At 34.3% G+C, this 17,451-nt stretch overlaps 3 protein-coding genes across 4 annotated transcripts in view; 1 reads left to right on the plus strand and 2 right to left on the minus strand.

Annotated features, from left to right (window-relative positions):
• The window catches only part of Lrpl (low density lipoprotein receptor-related protein-like protein), a 166,119-nt gene extending 159,611 nt beyond the window's left edge, over window positions 1–6,508 (plus strand). Inside the window, 1 exon segment of one of the 2 annotated variants that reach the window (NM_001123337.1) lies at window positions 1,590–2,078. In NM_001123337.1, the coding sequence (NP_001116809.1) occupies window positions 1,590–1,697 (108 nt within the window). In that variant the 3' untranslated portion in view covers window positions 1,698–2,078. 2 annotated transcript variants of the gene reach the window in all.
• A 132-nt stretch (window positions 6,509–6,640) lies between these two features.
• LOC101746928 (15-hydroxyprostaglandin dehydrogenase [NAD(+)]) lies at window positions 6,641–13,736 on the minus strand. Its single transcript, XM_004921595.5, has 5 exons — window positions 11,621–13,736; window positions 10,218–10,454; window positions 9,691–9,864; window positions 8,684–8,838; window positions 6,641–7,198 (listed from the first exon to the last, which is right to left on the minus strand). The coding sequence occupies exons 1-5, from the start codon at window positions 11,720–11,722 to the stop codon at window positions 7,048–7,050; spliced, it is 819 nt and encodes a 272-aa protein (XP_004921652.1). The 5' UTR covers window positions 11,723–13,736; the 3' UTR covers window positions 6,641–7,047.
• Window positions 13,737–13,952: 216 nt separating this feature from the next.
• LOC101746786 (15-hydroxyprostaglandin dehydrogenase [NAD(+)]) lies at window positions 13,953–17,036 on the minus strand. Its single transcript, XM_004921594.5, has 5 exons — window positions 16,847–17,036; window positions 16,308–16,550; window positions 15,303–15,479; window positions 14,743–14,891; window positions 13,953–14,279 (listed from the first exon to the last, which is right to left on the minus strand). The coding sequence occupies exons 1-5, from the start codon at window positions 16,940–16,942 to the stop codon at window positions 14,132–14,134; spliced, it is 813 nt and encodes a 270-aa protein (XP_004921651.2). The 5' UTR covers window positions 16,943–17,036; the 3' UTR covers window positions 13,953–14,131.
• Window positions 17,037–17,451: the final 415 nt, after the last annotated feature.

Genomic DNA, 17,451 nt, shown 5'->3' on the forward strand with positions numbered 1-17,451 from the left:
TTGTCTGTAACACTACTCAAACAGAAATCTTAAACATTAACCAATGTTTTACTAACATAACTTATCATTTTTAGGTAGGTAACTATAATATGAATCAAAGTTGTGTATGGATACACAATTTTGATTCATATGCGATAGTGTTAGAGTACTATTTGTACTGCAAACCAGACAACTTTGATTAAAAAAAAATGCCTTTGTAAGCAGACGAGCATACGGCCCATGACCACTTGCTCATGGACGTCAGCAATGCCAGGGGCAGAGCCAAGCCGCTGCCTACCATTAATTACCTATTCATATTTATAAATTACAGCTGACCCGGCAAGCGTTTTTTTAACATATAAAAGATTTCTAGGGAACTTCTAGTGTAGAAAAAAAAAACCAACTTATTGTAAGTGTGTAAGGATTTGGTAAATGAGTGAAAGAAGCATGTAATGCTGTGAACCACATACCTATTATAACATGCCTCATTATAACAAAAAAAAAAGTCCAAAAAATAAAAAATTAATGTTAGTGGTGGACAACCCTTATCACTTAGGGGTATGAAAAATAGATAGTAGCCGATTCTCAGACCTATTGAACATGCCTATAAAATTACATAAAAATATCGGCCAAACCGTTTCAAAGGAGTATGGTAACGAACATTGTGACACGAGAATTTTATATATTAGACTAGCAACCTGCCCTCGCTTTGCTTCAGAAACATTAAATTTTATTATTGATAGATGAGTCCCGCGATATTACGGTACGACAATAACCTGGGGTAACGCCGCGGGGCAAAGCTAGTCTAAAAAAAGTAGCCTAAGTTACTCGTTATATCATCAGCTACCTATCAGTGAAAGTCTCGTCAAAATCGGCCCAGCCGTTCCAGAGGTTAGCCGGAACAAACAAACAGACAGACAGACAAAAATTGTAAAAAATGTTATTCTGGTGTATGTACCGTATATATATATATATATATATATATATATATATATTCATATGCATGTAGTAAAAAGTGGTTATTTCAATATTACAAACAGACACTAGAATCTTATACCTTTAAACGAGCAATTCTTGTATATCAATATAATATATTATGTATATAATCTGAATCTCGGAAACGGCTCCAACGATTTTCATAAAATTTAGTATACAGGGAATTTCGGGGGCGATAAATCGATATAGCTACGATTTATTTTCAGAAAATGTTGTTTTATTCGTGTTTTCAATAATCAACTCTTCCCGACATCTATTGGCGAATAATAATACTATTTTTCTTAATTGAGGGCAACTAACCGCTTTAAAGACACAACAAGATGATGGGGTTATCAAAAAAAAAACCGAGCAAGGCTCGGTCATCGTCTAGTTTTATTTATATGTATATAATAGTAATTACGGTGTTTAAATAAGAAAAGACGAAATTGCGTTTCTTCTAAACAACAAGAAACAACATTTAATGCCCTTTCTTCAATAATTCTTTAACACACATTTCACAACGTCCATTAACCGAAAAATTATTTAAACAACTATCAATTGTCATATGACAGATTGACATTCAATCATTCATTACATGTATGTATAGGTTAATTACTAAATTTCAAAAACCACAGGTGGCAGTTACTAGGTCGTGTCGGCGTCGTCGTTCAGCGCTCCAGCAGAGATTGAAAAGTCTGTCTTCAGACACCGCCATTTTCGACGAGAAAGAAGTGATTTGCTGACCAAGCGAGGACTCTGTGCGTTACGTTGAAATCGACAGGGTCACCACTGTGTGACCGCTCAGCGCAGAGTCCTGGATCAAATGTTGGCGTTGGCCTTTGTCTCCAACGCGGAATACTTCCAAACGATTGACCATATGTTGGTCAACTGTTTTTACGTTCGAAATTCACGGTAATTAACAATTGAAATATAAACGAAACGACGAATATTTAAATTTGAGATCAAACTCCATTAGGTGTTGTGATAATGTAAATAATAGAGTAGGTACATACAGTGTTTAGATTGAAAAATACTAAAATACATTTCGGACCAAATGCAGTCGATCGGCGACCATACATTGGTCATATGTAAATATATCTTATGTTAATTTATTTAATAATAAAAATAGTATTTTGTTGTTTTTGACACGCTTTTATCAAGCTATGATATATATTTTTGTTTGTATGTAACGTAATCTTTGAATGTCATTTTCACAGAGTTCTAACCGTCTGTGTTTTAACTTGCACACGCATCAAGGACCGATGACAATGCAATAATTTTATAACTTCGCTTTAATATCCTGAGTAATATCAGCATAATAAGAAAAAAATAAAAATAATTAATGATAATTTAATTTTTAAAAAAAACTGGTTCGGTTTTCTATTTAAGTGTGTTTTTTTAGTTTTCGATCTAATATATGTATAATTTTAAATTTTCCTTTTATATATTTGTTTATTATAAGTGGCATGACGCGAAATTCGGTCTTTCTATACGCACAATCCGATAAAGCTTGACCGATTGACGTTTTTGCAAAAATGCAATCGTTTTGAGGGCCTGTTGTTACACTAGATTAAACTTTATTAAGCCTTTTTTTTCAACTAGTCGTTATTAGAAAGAACGTTTTATGTAACTAGACGGAATAGACTACAGAGTCTAGTAGATAGTATGTTATTGTCGGACGAGTTAACTTTCATCTCAAAAAAATCTTATACATATTATCTTTAAAAAGTATTTTTGTTGTGAAAATAATGGTGATTGATATAAACGTAATAAAATAATAACACTGCCATTAAATTTTAAATGTTGTTGTTAAATATGTATTGTTTTTTTTGACGCTACGTACATTTGGATTTCAAGGAAGCGGAGCCTAGTAAATAAAACGTTTATTTAAATTAAATTTTCCACTTCATGTCTCAGAGGTGGTATTTATATTGGGGTGGTTATGGATCAATGTACTATCTAGATCATATTATACTTACAATGTTTTTTTTTTAAATCACTTAAGACAACGACATCAATTGTTGTGGTTTTCGTTGTTCAGTAATAATAATTCCCAAATGTACTACTAGTCGAAAGAAAAATGGAAAAGAAAATACGGGCGGGTAATTCCAGTCCACTATCGTGCATATTTCTACCAAAAAGCAGTTATATGTTCCGGATCGAAGGATTGGACCGCCGATTTACAATTAAGACTTCAAACGACTTCAACCACTTGTCTTAAGGTGGCTGATGGGATTTACATCACGACGTCTATTGGTTTTGATAACCATTGAAAATCTGATTTCCTATGTGCTCATTCGCACATGCCTATCATAAGAAATAAAGTAAAATAAAAAATAACAGAAAACCGTTTTACGATGAATCGTAATTTTGTTTCTTCATTGGATAATCAGATTGGACAGATTATGTACAATGGGATAAAGGCTCCAAAAATTGGACATATTATGTACAATGGGACATAGGCTCCAAAAAGACTAGTTGTCATGTTTTAGAAAGCAAATTAATTTTCGACATCCATTCCTTTTCGTCATCATCCTAATAAACGAAATGTAAATAATAAACTATTCATATCTTAGAAGTATAATAAAGTGATAATTAATCATATATTTTATCTTTTGTTTCCAAAGGAAATTAGGGAAGAGTTTGTTAAAATATCTCGTTAACTATTAGATGAAAGTAGGTTTTGATCTCAATTACTAATAAGGTAGGTAATAATAAAATTTGAATTATGTTAAAAATTAGGTGGATAAAAATAAAGCGAAGTTAACGTTATTCTCTATTCCGTGCTTTGGTGACACACGAAAAAACGACAAAGGTTTTGGTTTTGTTAAATTACTTCATATTATGTATTAGGTTACTTAAATATTTTCATAATTTCAGAGATTACAGGTGTTAATAGTTCTAAGCATATAAACCGGGAAAGGAGATTGATACCCGAAAATTCATATGACTCTTTAATACTTTATGTTAAGTAAAGAAAAAAATGTAAAATAATAATTGAACGTAATAAATAAAAATTGAGATCAAAATGGATAAATAGCAAATTTTTAGATAGGAAAATTAAAATTAAGCATTCAAAAGTGTTCTTTACGTAATAATTTATACATTATGTTTATTAAATTAATGTAATATTAAGTAATCAAAATTTGAAACAAAAATTTCGTAGTTATTATTTTAGTATAACTATTATTTGCTTTCGATACAACGGGAAGATCTTTATCTTTGAATATGTACGTGACCATGTACGAATTTTCTAAGTGTGTTTATCTCTAAACACTTACGCGCTTTGACGTTTTCGATGACTGTTTACATATTGTATTTGAGTGGGTCCATGGATGGTTTATAATCCAAGATCCCAGGGCCCCCAGACGTCACGTATTTTCTGACGAACGAAATGTGGCCGATTGCGTAGTGTTAGTATGTAGTAAGAACGCATGCCTACCTGCTACCTTGCTTAGACGGCCAGTTTTCAGGTATCAGGTACTCAAGGTACATAAAATCATTTCCTACCTCACGTAAATTCTGAAAGCTGATTTTTACGTATATTTTAGGCAATATCCTTAAAAATAAGTCGCCAATACTCCCAGACACTTTCCGTCGGCCGAATTGCTTTGCAGACGCTTTAAAGCTCCCAAAATAATGACCTAACTTTACGTAAATTCTGAAAGCTGTAGTTACATACATAGATACTAATACTACGCAATCGGCCACATTTCGTTCGTCAGAAAATACGTGACGTCTGGGGGCCCTGGGATCTAACTCTATTAGGTTTGCAAACCGATCTGCGATTAGATTCGAAATTACTTTTTTTTTCCAGGTCCCGCTAGGTAGTTCGCTAAAACCATTTTGTGACGACAGTCTCAAATGGTTTGTTTTACAGGCGGTAGGACACTAAAACTCCAAAATGTCATGATAAATTAATAATCCAAGTTCAAATTTAAAGGGTTACTATTTTTGTTGTTTTAGTTAAATCGAGAATCGTGTTTGGCATCCAGACTGTACTCATAGTTTCTGCATCAGCCGGCAGTAGATAGTATTTACGTTGTGATATCTACTGGGTTTTGGTAACCGATTAAAACTAGATGAGCCTTGGGTTCTTCTATCGATCCAAATTCTTGTGTCGAATACAATGTCGGAAGTCACGACTCAAGCTTTTACTATACAATTTTCTCCAATCATTCTCGAATTACAGTAATTCATACCGTCTCGACAACGTTGATGTTCGAGGTCTATAATTCATCACAATAAATTCCTTGCTCTTGGCCTCTTGTCCTCTTGTCCTCTGTTTTCCCGGTAAATATTAGCGCCCGGAGTTTTCCACCGAGATATTGTAGAAAAAATAATAATACCTAATGTACATATTTCGTAACATAAATAATCGCAACATAGCTTAAACCCTAATGAATTTAAGTAAACTTAATTTATTATTGTTCTTCATCTAACACGATAACAAAGATTTACTTCAATGTGTTTTGTTCTAATGTTTACTTTTTTTTTATCTTGTACAAATATTTTTCGTTCTTGTATGACGCAATGCTATTAGTACATACAATGTTACATAACACATTTCTAACAAAAAAAGGTCACAGGAGACCGTGCTTAATCTCTTGGCTACTCGTCTTCCATTAGATCAAAGATAAACCGGTTCTGAAGGAGTCTTTGCCTAATACGAAGACAGCCGATATTGTTGGTGAGACCCGATAAAGTGGTTACAGGTAACAGGAATAGAATCTGGTTGAGGGTGGTGTCATACTAAAGGTGTATGATCATCTAGCAAAGCATATATTCAAATAATGTTTCAAAATGCGATTAAAATAAGAATATAAATAAAATAATAGATAAATTAGTTTCCAAAAACAAACTGATCAGCCCGATTCAATTATCCTTATTAGTGCTGAACTTATTTCCACATATTTTGCAGAAATCGCTAAAGGATTTTTAAAAAAAAGTAAAAAACTTTGGCTTAAAAAAAAACAAAATTCAATCCTAAATCCACAGCAAAATAATTTTAGTTATTTATAAATTTTATTGACTTATTACAAACATTATACGACATGCGCACGATAAGGCCCGTACGTACAGATCAAATTGCACAATAGTCGGTATTTCGACGCTCCGCACTTTATACGCATGGATAGAGAGAGAAGAATACTGACTCAAATAATTACATGAAGTTTTTCTTGAACTTGAAATACTAATTTGTGTATTGTTAACGTTGTTCACTTTACAATCGCTGGTCTACTGCGTAACGTTGAAAAAGTCTTCCCGTTTTTTCGAATAGTACGATAAGTTACTTTTAGTATTTGATTAGAGCATTCGTATCGTCTTCCATAATGTATTCGATTACAAGATTTCTTTTAACAGAAAATCGTAGTTAATTTACGCCATATCAGACGATTTCAAAAGTTATATAACTAATCAAGATAATATCCCGGAAGACAATAATGATGGATAATAGAATATAAGCAGAGATGATTTATTTCACGTTCAGAGAAAGTTGTTATGAAGAATAATGGAAAAGTTTTTAAAAATAAAAAATATTTACCGCATGTAATTTGATGTTGTTTTATTTTTCTGACACGCTATTAATCCATACCCCTACTCTCCTTGTGTTGCCTTCCTCATTTTCAAGGATTGCAATCTTCCAGAACCCTCCAAATCGAGTAAGGAACGAATTTAAAAACGCTTCAAATTTAAAAATTATTCTATTCTATTATTCGATATTCACAATGCTTATAATGGTACATAATAAGTAATTGTTATCATCATCGTCACACGACGTTTGTTTACTGGTGACTTGTGCATTTAGGCCACGATAAGTGAAAACAAAAGATAACTCGGCATCAAAGTATTTGTCTGGATATTACGTATTACATTGTTAAACATTAAGCATGTTGGTCTTAAACATTAATAACTTTATTTATAATGAGTTATTAGAGTCTTATAAGCTAGTTAGAGGAAGTATCAAAAAGTGTTATTCAGGATTGCATATTAGAGCTAAATTGCCTTTTAACAAACGTAATTAGTATAAGTTCTAGATAAATATTAATACGACTTTAATTTATAAATGAACCCCTTAATTTTCTCATTCAATTAACAGAAGACACCTCTGCTCATGATTTCGAATCCTTTTGTAATGTTTTCGGTGATGTCCTCTGCTGGTTTGTCGGCTGTGATCAACCAGGTACTACCACTCTTACCGTCTCTGTACGCATCTAACAAGCCTTTGACGGCGGAATCAGGTCTGTAACCAAACATTTGGTGTTGAATTATAGCCGAAACAAAAGGATTAAGATTAATTCTAATATTCACCTCAATATATATCACCTGAATATTTTTTACTGGTGGTAGGACCTCTTGTGAGTCCGCACGGGCAGGTACCACCACCCCGCCTATTTCTGCCGTGAAGTAGTAATGCGTTTCGGTTTGAAGGGTGGGGCGGGGCAGCTGTTGTAACTATACTTGAGATATTAGAACTTATATCTCAAGGTGGGTGGCGCATTTACATCGTAGATGTCTATGGGCTCCAGTAACCACTTAACACCAAGTGGGCTGTGAGCTCATCCATCCATCTGAGCAATAAAAAAAAGAAATAAAAAGACTAACATTTTAATTTAATTCTCTAAATGATTTGCTTCAAGTTGCACCACACTTAATGAGATGTAGCTAATTCCAAACCATGAGCCACTCCAGCATAATGGGGCTATTATTTATGTTATGATATGTTGATTTATGATAAATAAATAAATAATGTGTTATGACCTTGCGATATGAGGTCAAAGATATCAATATATTTAAAATGGTATGTTTTTATATTTGTCATATATCCCTTCCTAGAACGTTTGTCTCTGTTGTGATAAAATTTATTATAATACTGATTAGCAAACCAAGGAAAGAAAGAAGAACGTTTCTTCCTAATATCATCAGCATAAGACGACTAAACCACACAGGTTAAAAAATGGTTCTATTCTGTATAATTAGAACTACTAATTAGGGGCGCGTGTGTAGTTTAAAAAAATGGGTCTATTCTGTATAATTAGAACTACTTACTCTAGATACATAAAAACACCTTTAGTCATGTCAAGTACTCGAAACATTGGAAATATTTTGCGTTCTTATTGTCATTATATAGAATTTAAAAAACACGAGATTAAGCCGTAAAAGTAGTATAAGTTATTATGTTTATAGCTTGCAAAAGCCAAAGAAAACCAAAATTCTATAAGTTAATAAATGTGTGAAAAATGTCGAATTCTTGAAACTAAAAACCTTGACGGAAGCCTTTGGCTGAGTACGAACAACAGCTATACCAAATTTTATCACCATCGCATTACTGACTTAAAAATTCATATAGAACAAATAAAAATGGATTTCAATATTTTTATGAGATGATCTCGAACTAGTCTTAAAGGGGCTTTTTTATTGCATAGATGGGTGGACGAGCTCACAGCTCACCTGGTTTTAAGTGGCTAAAGGAGCTTATAGACATCTATAACGTAAATGCCGCCACCCACCTCGAGATGTGAGTTCCAAGGTCTCAGTATAGTTACAACGGCTGCCCCACCCTTCCAACCGAAACGCATTACTGCTTCACGGCCGAACTAGGCAGGGTGGTGGTAACTACGGACTCACAAGAGGTCCTGCCACCAGTAAAGAAGGTGTGAGGTAATAAAAGTGAGAGGTGACCAAATAAGTGATCAAGTTAGATCAATCAGCAAATAAGTCCACATACTTCTGCATGGGTAATGTTCCGATGCTGTCTTCTAATAACATTTCAGTTTCTTTGTCAAATGCTCCGGTTTTGTTACTGCTGAATAATGTGGTGTCGGTGCAGCCGAAGCACAGTGTAAGCACCCTGACTCCAGAATGACTATAATGCGGCTCCATCTTGAAAAGGTTAATTGAAATAAATATAAATTAATTATGAAAATTTCCCTTCGATATTGGATCAGAAATGTGGACATTTGCAAGTGAACCGTAGCACAATGTATGGCCCAACGTAATCTAAAGAAGGGCACATTCTTGTACACATTACATGTACCAACCAAAGTGTTGCCTTACGATAGATAAATTAACAAATCACACTCTTTGCTGAGAAGGCTAACATGTTTTTTTGCTTGCGAATTCTAACTATGTGCCAATAAATTCTAATTTGGCTGAAAATAAGTAGGTATAGCTAAAATCAGACAAATAAAAAGCTCACTGAGTTTCTCGACGGATATTCTCAGTGGGTCGCAATTCCAAATGGGTCGTGGATTCTGCAAAGCACTGCTCTTCCTATTGCTAGTGTTAGCAATTTTTCTCAGGTTGAGCCCGTGATCTCACCTACCCGCCCGGACGTAGCTAGAATAGCCTATTAGGCTACCAGTCAATAGATAGGTTAAAAAGAACTTGTTAAAATTGAGAAATTAGAATAACATTACCAATCCTGACGATGATAATCTCAATAATAATCTAAAGCTAGCATAAATCCTGAAGATCTTAATCTTATTAATAATCTAATCTCTCACTATATGTCTAATCTCAGAAATGTTATTGAATAACAAAATACCGGCGATTAACGATTAACCAATCCACGGCTTTGTTATTATTTTTATTTTTTTCGACGAAGTGATAGTTTAATTCTAATTAAAATTGATACCTTGGCAAAATGAGCGGTAGCTCTATTCTCATGGCTATGGGTTCTAGAAATCATAGGCTTATTTTTTTCCACGGTCATAAAAAACAACAAATACTTACTCCCAAACAAGTACTGAATTGCAAAACTGCGCTTTTGGTGGCCGCATACACAGGCAAAAGACTTGCTTGGAATAATCCAACGATAGACGAAATATTAATTATTGTTCCCCCTTTGCCGCCGTGGTCTTTGCGCATCAAATTGTAGGCTTTGAACGAGCTTGTTATCAGAGCAGTCTAAAAGAAAAGATTAATTACTCGTTTGATTTTAAAATACGTAATAATATGGTTGAGTATTATGAACATCTGCTATAAGGAAACACTTATTGGAACCAAATATTGTATTTGTATTGATTATTTACATTTTCTTCTTTCAAAATCGTATTTCTGGACAGTCGTAATGTAAATTACCAAAAGCAAAATTTCAACTCAAATAAGTACTTATAGTCTTCTGTTTTTCCTTTATAGCCAAGGGAGAAATTTTCTACGGTAATTAGGTTACATAACGTAAAATATTAAATAATTAACAAATAATCGCAAGATGCAAAGAGCTGTCTGAAGATATTTTTAAAATATTTTCAATTACTTACCACATTAACAGCTATCTCTTTTAGATATACATTAGGTCTATCATTCATTATACCAGCGCAGTTCACGACAACGTCTATATATTTATGTTCTTTGATCACATTATCGTATACCGTTTCCAAATCATTGCTGGTAACATCGCATTTGTAGAACTTCACTTTATTTCCTTTATAATTGTCGTTTAGTTCGTCTTCAAGGATTTTCCCGTTAACTGAATCCACATCTAATGCTGCGATATGCTGTAACATAAACAGACATAATAGTTGCACTATCATCTACTTCCCAATTCCCAAAAAAATTTCGCCCTCTGTCCCTGATTTTTCATATAGTAATTAAATAATGAGACGCATCAAGTCTGCCCCTTCCAAAACTACATGACGATCACGACCACTCTGTCAAGAGTGACACGACTGAAAAGAAGTAGTAATTATGGAAATGGTAGGACGTATTGTCATGGGTTGACACTACCACCATTGTAATTTCTGCACTGCAGTAAAAGGTCAGGTCTTAGCCTAGCAATACGGTTAAAGCTTTTAGTTCATGTGCTGCTAGTTTGTGATATTTTCAAGTTCAGTTAAAATAAATCACTTATCGAGCTTTAAAGCTTAATTTGGTGCAAATAAAATATATAAATGTATATATTGGTTACGCGAAATCGTTCCTGTAAAATCATCGTTTTGATCGCACTAATAAGCCTGCGTTTCAATAAAACAACTTTGATACTTAAGCATCTCTAAATATAAGAAGATGCATTTTTAAGTTCGATTTTTTGTTATGATTTTTCCTGACAGAACATACAAAAAAACTGTTTTTATAGCACTAAGCTGTTTTTTTTTTAAATTGCTTAGATGAGTGGACGAGTTCACGACACACCTGGTGTTAAGTGGTTACCGGAGCCCATAGACATCTACAACATAAATACTGCCACCCGCCTCGAGAATCGAGTTGTAAGGTCTCCGTTTTAACAGTACAACGGCAGTACAGATTTCAGTTTCAGCAGATTTCAGTGCCGCCCTCGTAACAAAGGTTTGATAAGAAACGCAAGGTATATGTGTGTGTATATGTGTTGTGTCAAATACATTGTTGTGTGTGTGTAATGTTTTCTTTATTGATTTAATGAATTTTTTATGCGTAATTAAAAAAAATATTATCATTCTGCATTCCTTCTCTACATTCTCTATAAGTGTGGGAAATTTCATACTCCTCCGTCCGCGCAATTTTCGTAAAAATGGGTACAAAGTTTTTGCTTCACGTATTAGTATATAGATTAGTATTCAATATCAGAACAATTTGTACTAACGTATGTGTGCTAAATAAACATAAGCAGTTCTAAACAATAGTATTGATATTATGAACGCACATTGCATTAACTATTTGCATATTTTCTCTATTCTACTTTACTCACCTTGGCGCCTTCCTTCAGTACCGCTTCGACTACTCCAGCACCGATGCCTGCGGCTCCGCCAGTTACCAGTACAACTTTTTCTTTAAAATCATACATGCTCATGACAATTCCTTCAAAGACTGTGTTTAGTGATGAATAGAATTTAATGTTATTCCTCCTTATCTCACAGCCACATCAAATATAAACGAACTGCTTGAACTTAATAAACTTAATTTGATATCTAATTAAAACAGATGCGTAGTAGCATCAAAACTAATACTTTAGTATATTTTTTTAAAAGACGGTATTCCAGACGTAGTGTTGGATACAAACTAAATTGGCTTGTTACTTGACTTTTGTAATTCTACGCACGGACCGTGATTTCTCAATGCACTAATGCTAGTACATGAGCAAGGTTAGGTAAATGCGCCTTGGCCCGCTAACTCTCAAAGATATGATAATATACTAAGAGGTTCTCGCGGTTCCACTTGCGTGACATTTTAGTGGTTTGAAATAAGAACCTACAGAAAATTGCACTTGGATGTGAACTAATGTGACGTTTCTATTGCTCTAGATCGGCAGACAAGACCTCTTGTGAGTCCGCACGGGTAGGTAACACCATCCTGCCTACTTCTACCGTGAAGCAGTAATGCGTTTCGGTTTGAAGGGTGCGGTAGCCGTTGTAACTATACTGAGACCTTAGAACTCATATCTCAAGGTGGGTGGCGGCATTTACGTTGTAGATGTCTATGGGCTCCAGTAACCACATAACACCAGGTGGGCTGTGAGCTCGTCCACCCCTCTCAGCAATAAAAAAAAGATAAACTCACAGCCCATCTGGTTTAAAGGAGATATCGGAGCTCATAGATGTCACAGCCTGTATACAGCAGAATACAGCTACTCACCAAGAGACACGAAGTTGAAATTTGAATTGGGATTCTGAATTTAAAAAAATCTTGATTTTTTTAAATGTATTTTAAAACTATTTATATTTAATGCAAAAAGTTAATTATTATTTTTTCAATTTAATTATAAGCATAAAGGAATTTTATTAAAAAAAAACACGTGACTGTACAGCATTTACGGTTCTTTCCGGCTTTCTCCAATTTACTAAAAAAAGCGATTTGTTAGCTATGTCTGAAAAAGGATTTATAGAAGTAAATTCGAATAATATTCCTGATATTAATGATAACAATATTTTGTAAATGATTGTCTATTTAATTTTTCTGGAATTCGAGGTACCAAGTTGCATACTTAGGACGACTATTCACTTACATATACAGCAACGGTGCGGTTTTTAATGTCAGTTTAAAATGACCAAACACTAAATTTTAGGTCAGATGTTGAAATTGTTGAATGTTAAAGAAGCTTAATGGACTTCTATATGTTCAACAGTATTGCTTGATACGGTATCAGTACGATATTTACTTCTTGATAATTACCAGTTCCAGTATCTTTTGCTGACGATTCACTCTAAATTTCATGAATGAATTGTTATTCCCATATCAACTTTCAGATAAAAAGAAGTTAAAAAAAAAATTATCTGTACACTTAGATAAATAATAATTAATAATAACGATATTATATGAAATGCATTGAAATGATCTTCACAACAACAAAAAACGATTTTGTTTTGAAATAATCTCGGTGCACAAATTGAAACTATTTCTTTCGATATTGTTTATCTTGTGGAACATATAAAAACATTTTTTCGGGAGTTGTTTTGTAGCATTCGTACATAATGATACAAAGAAGAGAAGATATCGTTTGAGGTTCGACATTTTCGATAATATTTTTGAGTATTTAACAATGACAACAGAATTTATTAGATCCAAAACAAAACACTGTACTTATTACCTCTGTGTGCTTAGTAAGAGTTTTTTAACGATCGCGTAAAAGTTTACTCAAACTTGTATGCAGTTGGAACAGCGCCCCTAGCCCTATTACTGGTGGTAGGACCTCTTGTGAGTCCGCACGGGTAGATACCACTACCCTGCCTATTTCTGCCGTGAAGCACTAATGCGTTTCGGTTTGAAGGGTGGGACAGCCGTTGTAACTATACTTGAGACCTTAGAACTTATATCTCAAGGTGGGTGGCGCATTTACGTTATAGATGTCTATGGACTCCAGTAACCACTTAACGATATCAAACATTAAGTAAGTTATAGAAGTCATAGAAGTTATCAGGTCATATCATAGATTTATGTGTGCTATTTAAAGTGTTTTCGTTTTTTCCCCGTGTAATCTATTTACTTACTGCTGACCTGGTTTTAAAATGATATAGATTAAAGATTACGGAATAGAGATTTGATACAGTTCGACACTCAGAAACTATTATAAACAAAACACAATCTTAGGTATTTATTTTGTTTATTTCCCACCAATTCTCAAAACAGTATCAACATTAAGGAAGTAGGTACTAAAGTGCAAACAAAACTAAAGTTTGAATAGTTTACCTATTCTGTAGGTGCGTTGGTTTAAAACTGTTGAATATGAATTATGTCGATAACGAAACAATAGTAGGACTCTGAACTACTTAGTAAAATTTTCCGACATTATATCGTAGGCTCTGTCTATATTAGATGTGATTTCTGTAACTTTGCTGTCAAATACAAGCCAAGTACTACCGCTCGCACCATTCTTGTAGGCTTCCAGGAGACCACGTGCCGCTGATTCCGCCCTGAAATATTATTACTACATATTTGTTTTTTTTAGTTAACTATAGGGATAGACGAGCCTCCAAACCCCTGGTGTTAACTATTTACCGGAGCTCACAGGCATCATCAACGTAAAAGCAGCCACCTATCTTAGAACGTGGGCTTTGTATCTCAGTTTTATAGTACAACGGCCTCCTTATCCTTTAAACCGAAACGCATTACTGCTTCACGGCAGAAATAGGCAGGGCGGCGGTACCTACACGTGTGGGCTCACAACAAGCCCTACCACCAGTATCATATTAACAATAATTTTACTCTATACCAGCTGGTCCACACTTCAAACTAATATAGGTAAATTTTACGATACGATAATGCCACGTCATTTTGGTTTTTTATCTTCCATTTCTATCCACTACTGTTTAACGTCAAGCAGACCGTGAGCTCACCTCTTCGTCTAAGCCTCTAAGCATATTAAAAAAAACATACGTTTGTAATTTCTGGGCATCAATGTTCGAGCGAATTTCAGGATTGATGCTGTCATCGATATTGATCATCAGCGGAACTAAGTCAGTGTCTGTTGGACCGTAGCACACCGTTATTACTCTTACGCCTGTTTTAGAAAAATATTCTTGTTTCTGTTGAAAATATTAAAAATATTATTATTCTCATTGAACTTTTCTTTTGAATATGTTAAGTTGTTGCTATCATCGATAGCTTCTTACTGGCAAAACTCGTAGTCTGTATTAGATAGAAAATCTTTTAGTAAAATGGGTTTGTTAATTATAATATACAAACTTAAGAAGTAATAACATTTAGAGAATTTTAGATTAGCCAACAGGTAATTGCAGTTTCAGTTTCATTCTGCTGATCAACTACAGTTCCAGGTTCCATTCATTTTAATAAAGATTGACTTTATGTTAAAAGGTGGATGATGTCATTCTTGTTGTAATGTATCTGTAGCTTCATAGCCATCTCGCCTTATCGGGCCAAATGCTTGCCTGCTATTAGATACTACGAAAATAAAAATAGAGGTATGTTTAACTTACTCCAATACAATTACTGAACTGTAAGACTGCGCTTTTCGTGCCGCAGTAAACGAAGACACTGGGACAAAATTGTTTGAGCGCTGCTATAGACGAGATGTTTATAATCGTACCGCCTTTCCCTGTTTTATCTACACGCATTATTTCGATAGCTTTCAATGTGCTCATGACCAAGGCGGTCTAAAACGAAACAGAAGAAATCCAATGAAATAAGACTGAATTTACCTCATCAGTTATATCTTTAACACAATAAGTAGATTTGTTCATTGGGACGATTGGGATTGAATGTTTCTTTAGTCTTGGAGATACGTAGACTTAATTAACACCACTTTTAAAATTTAATCTTGGATTTATTGATCCAAATTATCGCATTGTCAAAATACCACCGGATCGGCATCGCGACCCATTGGAAGATCCGGCGAAAAACTCAATGGGCTGTGTCGGTTAAATTGCACGAGGAATCCTTCGTCGCATTCGGCGGCTTCGATGAGAACGGTGACTGGTGGTTGGAATGCTTAAACAGCACCGATCGGCAGGATCCAACATGACGCCTTTTAGGGTGACGGCGACCGTGGTTCGGTCGTCTGGGTCGGTATGTAATTTGGAGTGGACTGGTATATTATTTAAAATTAAATTAATCCGTAAAAATCACTTTACATTAATTAGTTACATTTCATTAATTAGTTCCGTCGCTTCGAATACTTTACAGTTTTCGTGGTCACGGAAGGCTCCGCCTGGTCGCCATCCAAAACTAAGTTTGCAAAAATAGTTTAACTATATTTTAACTAAGACTCTCGAAATCCGAAGAAAATACTACAAATTTTATTTATTTCTAATTCTGATAACAGTAATGATCTATTCGTATTATAGTATCATTTTTGTATGATCACGACGACTCTAAATTATTTGAAACGGCACAATAAAATGAAAATAATAAATGCGACATTCAATCGTTTTAATTAAGTCGACTTGCGTAACCGAAGATGAATATAGTTTTTAGATACTCACAACATTTATGTCAACTAGTCTTCGAATACCTTCAAGAGAATTTTCCAACGAAACAGCAGCGTTATTCACAACTACATCAATATAACCATGGCTGTCTAGAACTTTATTAAACGCACCAAACAATTGATCATCAATAGAGACATCGCATTTGTAAAATTTTACTTTTCCATCTCCGTATGTAGTATTTAAATGTTTTTCCAATTTGAATCCGGAAATTGTGTCGATGTCCAGGATGGCAACATGCTAAAATTAATTTATTTGTGTGAATTAGACTCGAAATAGGTGTATTTTAGTTTCTGCATGTCTTTGTAAATCACGATAATCATATTCATCTAACTACAGTATCAGTGTTTTACTCCCAAATCCCCTAATTCTTTTGTACTGATGGTAGATATTGCATCAGCAATAATGCATTTTTGAGTCTTATGACTCGATGTCACCTTAGCCTTTGAAACTCAAGTTCGTTTATAGAAAATCATGAAAAGATTTTCCAAATTTCAATAAATTGTATTATTCAAAAACTCGAAAATCATACTAACCTTGGCCTGATTTTCAATAAATACTTCAACACTAAACGCACCGATGCCATTAGCACCGCCCGTAACAATTACAATTTTGTCGTTTACTTCACTCATAATACCTTAAATGTGACTACTGTAATGAACGCTAGTAGCTATTTAAATAGTTATCGCAAAATACTCTACACTTAATATGTTATTTAAACAACTGTCGTCACAAATTAAAGTATTGAAAAGACATTTATTTAGCACGCTATTTACTTTTTGTTGTGAGATTGGAATGTAGAAACAGACATTAATTTGAAGAAGAGGTTCTCAATCTGGGGAGTATACACTTATGAATTAGAATCTTAACTCTTTTTGTTGCCCTAAACCCAACGGGACTTTTATGAGATGCTGTGACTATAGCCCTTAACTTTATTCATGACGTGGCAAAAACTCCTTTCAATTGGATGAACGGTTAGTTCTCCTCTTGATGTAGCCAATTTTTTAAAATCCAAAGAATTGGCTGTCCTTCGACCCTACGTATCAGGTAGGGGTGGCATTACATTTTCTATGATTATGGTAGCTATTTAAGAGCCAGTAACATCCAGAAAAGACGTCCAAACTTGGAATGTATTCGATTT

Source organism: Bombyx mori, chromosome 10 (assembly GCF_030269925.1).
Source record: "Bombyx mori chromosome 10, ASM3026992v2".
NCBI lineage: Eukaryota > Metazoa > Arthropoda > Insecta > Lepidoptera > Bombycidae > Bombyx > Bombyx mori.